Source organism: Electrona antarctica (assembly GCF_951216825.1).
Source record: "Electrona antarctica genome assembly, chromosome: 12".
NCBI lineage: Eukaryota > Metazoa > Chordata > Actinopteri > Myctophiformes > Myctophidae > Electrona > Electrona antarctica.
The window spans coordinates 51,843,937-51,856,660 of record NC_136793.1 but is presented as its reverse complement, the minus strand read 5'-3'; the positions used below and the strand labels follow the sequence as shown (position 1 = coordinate 51,856,660).

General features: G+C 41.5%; 1 protein-coding gene across 1 annotated transcript in view; it reads left to right on the top strand.

The window, feature by feature from the left end:
* Positions 1–11,524, top strand: part of eeig1a (estrogen-induced osteoclastogenesis regulator 1a) — a 29,457-nt gene extending 17,933 nt beyond the window's left edge. The window contains exons 5-12 of the mRNA XM_079517392.1: positions 999–1,115; positions 1,984–2,030; positions 2,473–2,624; positions 2,755–2,859; positions 3,936–4,131; positions 6,905–7,026; positions 8,242–8,311; positions 8,947–11,524. Of these exons, the coding sequence (XP_079373518.1) occupies positions 999–1,115; positions 1,984–2,030; positions 2,473–2,624; positions 2,755–2,859; positions 3,936–4,131; positions 6,905–7,026; positions 8,242–8,311; positions 8,947–8,995 (858 nt within the window). The 3' untranslated portion in view covers positions 8,996–11,524. The remainder of the gene's footprint in view (positions 1–998; positions 1,116–1,983; positions 2,031–2,472; positions 2,625–2,754; positions 2,860–3,935; positions 4,132–6,904; positions 7,027–8,241; positions 8,312–8,946) is intronic.
* Positions 11,525–12,724: the final 1,200 nt, after the last annotated feature.

Genomic DNA, 12,724 nt, shown 5'->3' with positions numbered 1-12,724 from the left:
TTCAAAAATAGCAGACCTACAAGCTCGTAGCGCGCCACTCGGTGGCGCGCTATGAGCTTGTAGATCTGCTATTTTTCAATAGCTAAATTATAACAATGTCTAAAACACAAAGGGGTTCCCGCCCAAAATGGGTTAACTGTCCTTTTGCGCAGATCACGCAAACCTCAGCAAAAAGAAAAGGACAATATCGATGGCCTCCAACTTATTTCCATCCCTGCTGAGGAATGAAACATTGTTTTTGGGCTTGTTTCATACAGTAAACATCAGAAGTCTAGTCTAGGATGAGAGAAAAGATATGTCATTTTCTTGTGCTTTAAATGACAGGGCCCGACAGAAATGACCCAAAGGGCACCTGCCTAAAAAAAGGCTTTAAACCCCTGCATTAGCAGGTCTAGAATGACTCGGTTAAGCCTAATTCATACTTCGTCGTACGACGGAAATAACAGATTTTCAAGTGAACGTCGTGATTCATTTCCACATGAAAAGCGGTTATTTTCATATTGTACGTTTTACGCACCGGTGTTGCAGTGAGACAAATTGGGATTTTGTGACGACTACACAACACATTTCTATTGCAATATACTTTATACAACCATAGTTAAGTCACATTTATTTATATAGCACATTTCATACGACAAGAAAATATGTATTTATTTTATTTACTTAATATAAACCGGTACTTTGTTTTGTTTGTGCACACTCATTTCCCAATACAGAGGCATATAATATAACCTCAAACGTATTTTAACCAGTTTCAACCTGCTGAGTGCTGTCCCTATTTTGTAGGTGAATATTTTAAATAAAAACAAATATGTTTGACCAAAAAAAAGGCAACGATAGCGATGTAACACATTGTAAGCTTAATGCAGATCTGCTACTTTCACTATGAATTCAGGTGTGCTTCGAGATGTTAACTTTCCCTTTTTGTTTTGCCCGTTGCAGAACATTTTTGAGAACCACTTGGTTTACAGTAAAAATCCTCTTTTCTTCTTCCACAGTTGGGCTTCACTGACCTCAACATGGCGGAGTTTGCTGGCTCCGGCTCCACTGTGCGCTGCTGCCTGCTGGAAGGCTATGACACAAAGAACACACGGCAGGACAACTCCATACTGAAGGCAAGGCTCTGTTTCTGTGGCAGGTTACCAGTACAAGGCTCTGTTTCTGTGGCAGGTTACCAGTACAAGGCTCTGTTTCTGTGGCAGGTTACCAGTACAAGGCTCTGTTTCTGTGGCAGGTTACCAGTACAAGGCTCTGTTTCTGTGGCAGGTTACCAGTACAAGGCTCTGTTTCTGTGGCAGGTTACCAGTACAAGGCTCTGTTTCTGTGGCAGGCTACCAGTACAAGGCTCTGTTTCTGTGGCAGGCTACCAGTACAAGGCTCTGTTTCTGTGGCAGGCTACCAGTACAAGGCTCTGTTTCTGTGGCAGGCTACCAGCACAGCCTGGAGTTTTGCAACTCTGCCTCAAAACAAAGATAAGAGCGATGCTCGTGAAAACAATGGCTAGCACTGTTAAACGATGAATAAGATGTCTTTGTTGTTAATATACACTAGTATGAACATGTTTTGACAGCGACTATTTTATATAGCTCAAGTTCTGCATGTTCATTGCGAACGCATAAATTAACACTCCACCTTAGCCCGTAGGACTTGCTACGGGCACTTGCATGAAATGGCTAAAATGTCATTTAAATAGAATGTTATGTAGACCAGAGAGAGAGAGAGAGAGAGATAAATGCCTAAATTGTAAATGGGATTTAATTCCTCCTTTTTTAGGAGGAATTAAGACCACTTTCTTAACCACATGAATCCTCCTAGCATCCCTATTCTGATCATGTCATGATGGGCAAGCATTTGTTAAAAACAAGCAACAAACATTCTGTGAAAATAACAGATCTACAAGCTTACAATGCGTCAAATCACTTCGGAAGAAGTATTATGTGTCTTCCTGAATATGGTCTAATTTGTGCTCTACGATTCTTGAAGGTGATCATCGGGATGACCCTCCTGTCTGGAGATCCGTGTTTTAAAACGTGAGTTGTTGGGTCGTGCATTCCCTTCCCTTAATTTAACGGGGTTCCCATGGTCATGAAATTCCTGGAAATTCAATTTCCAGGCGTGGAATTTGGTTTGGAATGAACTGAATGTTTTTGGAAAATGTTAGATTTTTGGCTATTGATTCTGTTCATGAAAACAACTCAAAATATGTCTAGCATTACATGAATGTACGTGTGGCCTGATGTGTATGTATAGGTGTCAAAAAGAATGGATCTACAAGCGTCTATGTTGTGACACCTTCGCTCGAGTCTGCCTAGGGGCAATGATTGCACACATAAAAGTTGTTAAAAAGTTGTGGGAACCCTGATTTAATGTTATGCTCTTTTTTTCCATACCACATCAGATCAGACTCATGTATTGTTTTCTTTTATATCCTTGTTCATTAATGATCTGAGTTTTTTTTCCTTCGTTTTGCAGACCCCCCAGCACAGCCAAGTTCATCTCATTCCCCGGCAAAGACCACACCCTGCAGCTGGACTGTAAGGGGGAGGGGACAGCAGAGCCGGGGCCTGCTGGAGGGGTCTCCCTGGGTAAGGGCGCCAAGCCCAGACCCTCCATCATCAGCTCAGGTACGGCTTTGCAAAACCGTCCGTTTAGCACAGAAATCTTATGGAAGTTAGTCCTACAATAATTATGAGAGATATGGTGGTTGGGCGTAGTAAAGGTGTGTGATTTATCAAATGACTTTTTGGCCATCAGGTCTTCCAGAAGAATCTGAGGTGAACCAGTGCAGTGCGGGAGATGTCTTCCAATCAGGCCACTCTCGTAACTCCAGCTACGCCAGCCAGCACAGCAGAATATCAGGTATAGAAACCACACTAATGAGTCCATACTTGTATGTCTGCCATGTCATTTTGGGCGGGAACCCCTTTTGGTGTTTTAAACACCAAAAGTTATAATTTAGCTATTGAAAAATAGCAGATCTACAAGCTCATAGCGCGCCACCGAGTGGCGCGCTACGAGCTTGTAGGTCTGCTATTTTTGATAGATATATATAGAAACCACACTAATGAGTCCATACTTGTATGTCTGCCTTTTTTTCCCCCTTCCTTTTTTTTTAATACAATTTCCAAATGAAGACGTTTCTGACTTTTGTATCATGATTGCTGGTATTGGCAATAATTACAATGCTAAAGGAAAGGGGCGTGCAAAGTAAAAAATGCATTGTCATGTTCTATGGAAACATTAAATAGCTTAAAAACTGGAGTTGCAGTAACAGTTGCTGCTCAACAACATGTCTTGGACTTTGACAATCATATAAACCTTATAGAATAGTGTCATATGTCACCTGAAACCCCTGTGCCCCTTTTAAACGTTTGTACTGGTTTGTTAACCTACAAATATTGTTTTTTATTAGTTTATGCCCTATGGCCTCTGGTACAAAAGGCCCTAGCCCCGTGACATCCAGCTGTCTTTTTGTCTTGACATACATTATGCCGGAGTCATAAATACGTAACGGAGACTCATGCATGATCTTGCAAAAATCACTCTGTTGACGTACATGTGTGCGTGTGCGTGCGCGCTACTTTGTTGTTAAATATTACTTTGACCACTACAGGCACTTACTATCACTTTCTGTTCGTGCCCACAAATCTGTATATAATGCCCAGCCAAATACTGGAGTTTTGACTTTTTTTGACGTGTGGCTCCTGCTGTTGCTAAGCTATTACTGAAAGCCCATTTGAAGCACAGTGCTGCTACTACAGTATGTTACGTAAAGATATTAATGGCTAACTTGTCATTTCTGCATACGCTACTGCCTGCTACAGCTAGCCCTATAATAATACAATCTACGGCTGAAGTGCTTTTCAGATTATTCTAAAGCTAAAATCCCCTTTTTCTTTTCCTTTTTTTTTTTTTTTTTACAACAATAATTCTAGGCTACAGCACGGAGCACTCCTGTTCTTCCAGTCTTTCTGACCTCACACATCGCAGGAACACCTCCACAGGAAGCAGTGCTTCTGGGAGCCAGACTGTGCTGGCCGAGAGCCCCACGGAGGGTGAGAAGGACACGCCTCGTCCAGAAAGGCCTCCGCGCCCCCCGCGGCCTGTCTTACCCCCCAACAGACTGTCCAGGTAAAGAAAGACCCCCGACGGAGCTTTCATTCGTGTTTCACAGTGTGCCAATATCAATGCTTTACATTACAACACTGGTTGCTAAACACTGGGTCGGGAGCCATTTGTGGGTCACGAATCAGTTTTTATGGGTCACGACTTGAGTAAAAATCCCATTTTCTTTTCCTACATTTAAAAATACATATATTTTTTAAAACTGATTTTTAAAGAATTTTATGAATTTTAAAACAAACAAAAAAAGAATTAAGAAGTAGTGACACCTTGTGCACTTGTTTTTATCCCGGGCAAATGTATAATGTCTCGACCTGAAGAGTCTGGGAACCACTGCTTTACAAGACACACACTTTTGGCAATCTTCTACCGCATGGTACCGACTTGACGCGCCTATTTTTGGTTTTCCATCGGGCAAAAGTAGTACCGTGTACAGTGTCAGGACTCTGTGCCAGCCAACTTTCCCCCAAACTGAATCAATTCCAGACATGGAGAAACAAAACTTGAGTGTTGTTGGCTCAATCTCAGGTATTTGCTAGAAATAAAAAAAACAACAAAAATGCAAACTGCTATCATTAGCCGACTAGCCTACTTTGGCAGCGCCGTGTCACTTACTTACTTACACACCGTCAGCTGATGAGGATGTTGGAGATGGTGGAGCTTCTAGTACACAGTCAGAAACACTGGGTATTTTACTGTTTAACCCATTTAGGACTGACCTCAAAATTAAAAAAAAATCTTCTAAATCCTCCAGTTTTCTGAAATAAATATTTTCATGATTTTTCAAAAATAGCAGACCTACAAGCTCGTAGCGCGCCACTCGGTGGCGCGCTATGAGCTTGTAGATCTGCTATTTTTCAATAGCTAAATTATAACAATGTTTAAAACACCAAAAGGGGTTCCCGCCCAAAATGGGTTAACTTCAAGCCCGAGGAGTAATATTTAGCCTATATTGTGTTTAGGCCGTTCCCAAAATCTTTCACTTGAGAACGGCTAGGAGTGCTCTCATGCTCATTTGGGATTGCTCGGTCAGACCTACCTGTTGTATAATGTTCTTTAGTACTCTCCTGTGCAATGGGTTTGGGCGTTGATATGACAAACGGCAACATTAAAAGGGCCACTATCTGCAGTGGAAAAACAAAGTACAATGTGCCAGAAGGGAGTCGACTTGAGCTGTATCGGCACCAATCCAAATGCTGATAGATTTCAGCTGTGGTTGGTCGGTGGGTAACTTTGTAGGTATTCGACCACTGTTTTTATTCTTATTTGATTATTTATTTACTAGAACATAATGTTTTGTAATCCTGGTCAGCTTGGATGACAAGATGGTACAGTATACAGACGGGACAGGACGAAGGGAGGGCAGAGTGGAGACATGACGATATGCAACATACTGTAGGTTTCATAGCTGAAGTTGAACGAGGGAAGTTGACGACAACCGGTTGAGCCGCAAGGCTGTCCCTGGAGGTCTTATGTTGTTGAAAATATCATCTTGGCCCGTAAATTGTGAGCTAATTGCAGTGAATTGGAAATGTTGCAATCTGCCAGCCACTGTGTGTGAACAGTGAACACTAGTATGCACTATACATATACATTGATTGATTGATTGAAATATTTATTAACAGTTTGCAGAATTACAGTACATTACAAGCACAAACTCAATACAAAGACTGTTAACTGTGAGTGGACGACCCAATTAAGCATTACACTTGTTTACAAGAGGGTCCACCGTGTTCAATTCATCAAAACATTTAGAGACGTACAAATAGACACTTCTATATAGTCAAAGAACAGAACAGGAATTCATACATACACTATACACGGGAAATAAAAGATAGCTTTCTTCTTCTGACTGTAAGATAATATACTATAGTTTGTTTGCACAGAAATTTGTTTTTCAAGTTCAAAGAACATACAGACAATTACTGCAAAATGGCTACAACAAGACAAAATGGATACAGGAACATTCTCAAATGTTCAGTACAACAGAAAGTATGAGTCTATGACCGAACTGCAGTTGTGGCTTGAATAACAGAGGTGTCTATATACAGTATGTTGTGTTGTACTGAACCAGTGGACATGTTTAGATATTTAAAATGCCTTTTCATTGACTTGTGGTTTTAACTGATTTGTGAATGGTGTAGGTCCTCAGTGATAACCAACCATTGTTGTGTTGTAATGCATTTATAATATATTAGATTATTATTTATTTTTAATAGGGATGCACCGATATGGAGATTATTGGCCGATACCGATGTTTAAAATATCAAATTTTGCCGATACTGATACCAATATGTTTATTTAGTTTTTGTTGTTTTTATTTTCCCCCTTTTGTGCCAGGGAAAACGAATATATCTTCAATACAATAGATAAATGTTCAGCTTGGTAGGCTGCAGACAACCAACACACACACATAGCCAACGCAAAATGTATGCTTATTAACGACAACGATACATTTCGGTTACTGCCATCGTTTAATGTCAGTTTTATTTGCCGTTACCGATATTGACCGATAAGGGGCAAATATCGGCCAATATCGATATGTGTCCGATACATCGGTGCATCCCTCATTTGTTATGATAACTAATTAACTATGTCCCACTGCTTCATCACAATTTCAATCTATACATCATACCAGCTGTTGGTGACATCACAATGATTGGAATGACGAATATATGCATACCCAATCATGACATTTAGACCCGTCCTTGTGAAACGCAGAGATGAGTTGAACATGGCATTGCGGTCACCAATTCCTCTGTTTTAAATCATGGTGTTTTAGGAGGAAGCAGGACTCAGTGGAGAGTCAGCCCTCTTGGGTAGATGACACTCGCATGGATGCCGATGATATTGTGGAGAAGATTGTCCAGAGCCAAAACTTTGCAGACATCAACAACACTGAAGGTACGTACAACTATAGAGTAATGAATGTTTATATGTAAGGGATAATGTATGGCTGAGTGGTCATTGTTTATAGATGCATCACCGACAGTGACACTGAAGGTCATTTATCCCGTTTATTACATGGCTACTTAATACATAAATTAATAAATTGACCCAAAACACAACAAAACAAGGTATTTCCTTGCTTGGTAATGAAAGTATTCCATAAGTGTCGCGCTGGCCCGGCGTCTGCCCAGCTGTCTAGGAAAACAAGGAAGTGAGTTGATCAAGTAGAATGAATCCATTTTCGGGTACTGCATCGTCCATTCCTCGCTCAAATGTTGTGCGAGCAATGTTTAGCTGTAAATGACATTGTGTGTCTGTTCACATGACGGCTGTCATGTTGGAAACGGCAGTAAATCAGCGGGGCACAGCAGGTGCTCCGAGGGTTTGATTAGGCGTCGGGTCTGTTTATCAAGAAATAACACACAGCTGAATTCTGCGATTGGCCAATCAGAATCAAGCATTCAACCAAGCTGGTACTTGTGTAAACTTTGACAATAATGTCTTGTCCTGTCATGTTGTGCGGTATGCTGTGTAAGTTGTCAGTTTGTCACTGCACCAACCTTAACCCATTCTAAAAATGTCTGTTTGAAAATGACAGTTTTCTGAAAAAGTGTTTCTATGTCAGTCGTTCTTCGATTTAAAAGAAATAGCAGACCTACAAGCTCATAGCGCGGCACCGAGTGCCGCGCTATGAGCTTGTAGATCTGCTATTTTTCAATAGCTAAAGCATAACATAATTCCCGCCCAAAATGGGTTAAAGTCAAATTCCAATAGATTTGTTAAATAATGTCATTTTGTCAACTCTGTCTACTCAACTCACTTAATTGCTTTGCTTTTCTCTCTCTCTCTCTCTCTCTCTCTCTCTCTCTCTCTCTCTCCTCTCTCTCTCTCTCACATGGAGTGAGACTAGACTTCTGCCCTTAGTGTTTCCTCTTTACTGACAACATTAGGAAAGCTTAGAAGGGAGGCGGAATAGAGAAAGAGACAAAGGAGAGGGTTCAGGGAGGCCAGCAAGGGCATCTGTGTGATCCAAGGCGGGGCTACTGCATGTCAACCACTCTTGCGGGCACTGACTGGGCTACCGCGTCACTACCATAGCTCTAGTTTTGTGTCCGTCTTCGTCACCAGTATGTTAAGTGTTTTCTAAATGTGTCTGTCACTCGTTCACAGACAGCAACCTTCGTCTGTTTGTTAGCCGGGACGGAACCACTGCACTCAGCGGCATCACACTTGGAAACAGGTGATCATATGTAGTCATGTGTCTGTTGTTGTCTCTTTTCTGTGGTCTCCTTGTCTCCCTTAATCGTGCACACACACACACACACACACACATACACACATACACACATACACACATACACACATACTCACACACACACTACTGCCCCCATTACTGAATTGCTCATACACATGAATGTCTTCTTTACATCTATTTTTTTTTATCCCCGATAGTGGTGGCTGGTGGGGCTCGAAGCATGGCCGGCGGTTCCGTCCGTCCGTCCGTCTGTCTGTCCGTCCAACATTTCACTCAAAAACCACAGGCGATGGCCTATACTGGCATTAGGCCAGGATTTCCACTTGATATCTCAAAATCGAATGGGCAGAATGCGATTAAACTACAGCTGAGCACATCCATGTTCCTTAGAACAAAATATCACCTTGCCCGCGAGATGTTTCATAATCTAATCTAGTAGATTGCGGGATTGAACCTACTGGTTTTGGTGACCCCCCCCGCCCCCCCCCCCAATGGCCTTTCCTCTAGCTCCTCCCTTTGGCTCAAACATCCAGTTGTGTAAGAAGCAGCCAGGCCTCCAAGGGGTTTGCTATCTGGGGCTTTTAGACTCCTAAAGTCTTGTTTTGTCCTCATTCTTTCAGGGTGTCTGGTGCTGGTGTGTATGAGCCTGTGGTGATAGAGAGCCATTAGGCCACACGTCCCCGCAGTGCTCGCGCAGCCCGCCTGCAGACTGTCTTGTCTTCTGTCTCCACGCTTTTTCTCCCAGAGCCCCAGCTGGACTGTGGCCCACGAGAGGAGACGCCGCTAGCTCACCCTGGCTCCGGTCGGAAACTCTCTCCACCCTGACCGCTTGTAAGCTGTCTTTTCACAGTTGCACTTTATGTGAAATATGTTGTACTACATTACATGTACTCTTGTGTGTCATAGTGTCCAATGGTAATTCAGAGCATCTGCAGACATGCAGAAGATTCCTAATGACTGCATTCATTGCAATGTATTATGTGCGTGTGCTAAGGTGTAGTAACAAGACCAGGTTCGGGATCTTTGTCTTTTTATAGGCTTTATTCTGCTTTTCGACTACAAACCTTTTCATTCAGCAATCGGTGAGATACACACAATGTAGAAGTAGGCTAGCGAAGTGCAACTGCAGTTAAGTACCACTGGTTTTTGTCATACTCTGTTTTTAGTGGCTCTAAAATTGTCTGTGACAAGTTTGAGAAAAGCTGCGCTGTGTGTGCCTGAATGGCCCTCCCTGTTGATTAGGGAACCAAGCATTATTCACTTAGTGCCTCTAATGTGTGTGTGTGTGTGTGTGTGTGTGTGTGTGTGTGTGTGTGTGTGTGTGTGTGTGTGTGTGTGTGTGTGTGTGTGTGTGTGTGTGTGTGTGTGTGTGTGTGTGTGTGTGTGTGTGTGTGTGTGTGTGTGTGTGTGTGTGTGTGTGTGTGTGTGTGTGTGTGTGTGTGTGTGTGTGTGTGTGTGTGTGTGTGTGTGTCTCTTGAATGACCTTCATGTTCATGCACCAGATTAACTGTGGTCGAGTGCTGTTCATGGTGACGAGAGAACATGTTGTTTCTGGGGGTTTTTTGGTCACAATTTGAATTAATACTCCTTGTCGCCATCTTGTGGAGCAATGGCCTGCTGTTTGGTATGTCGTTCTTGTAGCCTGGCTTTGGCCAGACACACGGCATGGTTTCACTGACGCCTCCTCCCGGGGAGGAAGCGAGAGTGAATCTACGTTATCAGTCTGGCTATAGCCTGAGGCTATCGTTCTTGGCCCTTTGGTGTTTTCCAGAACCCACGAGGATGTTATTTTTTTTTCCTCCTTCATTTAGACGGACCACTTGTATTGTTTACACCTATCTCTTGATCAACAAACACCAAAGAGGCAGAAAAGGGATGAATCTTCTATCGATTTTAACTAAGTTTCTACACTGCTCAATGGTTCCAAACCTAAAACTCATGAAGGATTGTAATGCAAGGTCAACCAGCGGGCTGGTTTGTGTATTCTTTTTTTGTTTTGTTAGTGGAATATATTGAATTTTACTAAGATATTTGGACAAAAATTACAACACCTTTTTAAGTGATGTTCTCTAATGTTGTCTTGAAGCATTTAAGGTTTCTGTGCACAAGTGAAAAACATGTGTGGAGCTGTTATTTTTTTTTGATACTTGCACTTGTTTCAAGAATGGTTTTGAAACGAGTTGGTGTTCTGTGGAACTAGAATGTACTGGGAACGGAAACCATCCCAGCCCTTTAGCAGCTTTTTCACTTGTAAGGGAAAATCTGTTCAACATTCAGTACCTTATTAAAGGGGCATTCCACTCATTTTCAACATTTTACTATGTCATTAATATACCTTAGAGCTGTTGTGTGGAAATAATAACAAAGTCCCCCCCATTCTGTGTTTCCTAGAAGTAGAGGTCTGAAAAAATTCTTTTCATAATTACAGTTCTAGGAAACACAGAATGGGGGGGACTTTGTTATTATTTCCACACAACAGCTCTAAGGTATATTAATGACATAGTAAAATGTTGAAAATGAGTGGAATGCCCCTTTAACCACTTCCAACCTGGCATCCCTATTTTGGGCATGTCATTATAGGCGATGCAACATGTTTTGAGCTTGTAGATCGGCAATTTGTCTTATTTTTTTATTTTCCCTAAAGACATTAAAAGTATAAAATATAGCTTAATTGGTTAAAGGACTAGCTAAGGGGGGGGGGGGGCTGAAAACACATTTGTTTGGCAAAAAATCTCTGTAAATTCTGTGTGCAGCACATTGTGGAACGATTATCACTTGTTGACTACACTACGTACGCTCTTGTATTTTGTGAAATGTTCCTTTTTATTAATCACATGGAGTTGGGTTAGTTCTTTTCAATCTATCACTTGGATAAACCACTGATATATTTGGGGGTCTGGTGGTGCTCACCGCCCCTCAATAACTTTAAAAACGTTATTTATGGTTATTAGGTTTTTCTTTTTGTTTTAAGAGGGTTTTAAGCTATGCACACAACCCTACACCCTGCACAGAAATTAACATTTTCTATATTAATAAGTCTAATAAATAATTCTATTCTAACAAAGTTTGCTTAATGACAAATTTGAGCTAAAATGACTTGTACGCGCTCTTTCTGTACAATGACCACTTAGTTGCTCTAAGATATGTTTTGCCATTCTCCAAAAATGTCTTCTGAACAATAAAGGAGTAATAATGTCATTTTGGTGGATCATGTTTTTATTTTATTTGTATTCTTTTTTTTATTAGGGCGAAAGTAATGCTTTCTTCATTCAACCGTTTCGACTCCCAGCTGGCCGGACTGTCTGAAGCCTTTTCTGTCTCTCTCACAGTCGCTATTGAAATAAAATAATGAATAAAAGAAAACGTACAGTGAGTTCAGTGAGATATGCCCATGTAATATAATATGCAAATTGACTGGAGAACACAGGCAACAGTGCAATATTCAACCAGAGTTACTATAGTTTTGAATCAGACACAGCCATTCGTTTTAATCTTAGTTTTCCTTAATAACCGCATTCAGGTGTCTTCCATTGTCCTTTCATGAAGCCAAACAATACAACATAGATGCGTTTTAAAAAAAATCTTATCACGTGGTTGAGTGTTTTCAGAGTGAAAATAAAGATTGTGTTGACTCGGCTGATTACTGGTGTCATAGTCCATACTCGTATCCTTATAAACAACAACGTCCTGACTCTTGACACATACCTGCCCCATAGACAAAGGGTTATAAACAACGTCCTGACTCTTGACACATACCTGCCCCATAGACAAAGGGTTATAAACAACAACGTCCTGACTCTTGACACATACCTGCCCCATAGACAAAGGGTTATAAACAACAACGTCCTGACTCTTGACACATACCTGCCCCATAGACAAAGGGTTATAAACAACAACGTCCTGACTCTTGACACATACCTTCCCCATAGACAAAGGGTTATAAACAACAACGTCCTGACTCTTGACACATACCTTCCCCATAGACAAAGGGTTATAAACAACAACGTCCTGACTCTTGACACATACCTTCCCCATAGACAAAGGGTTATAAACAACAACGTCCTGACTCTTGACACATACCTGCCCCATAGACAAAGGGTTATAAACAACAACGTCCTGACTCTTGACACATACCTGCCCCATAGACAAAGGGTTATAAACAACAACGTCCTGACTCTTGACACATACCTTCCCCATAGACAAAGGGTTATAAACAACAACGTCCTGACTCTTGACACATACCTTCCCCATAGACAAAGGGTTATAAACAACAACGTCCTGACTCTTGACACATACCTGCCCCATAGACAAAGGGTATCTTTCCCTGCCCCATAGACAAAGGGTATCTTTCCTTGTTGTACTGCTTGTCAAAGGTGTAAGTTGCAGACTTGAAAAGAA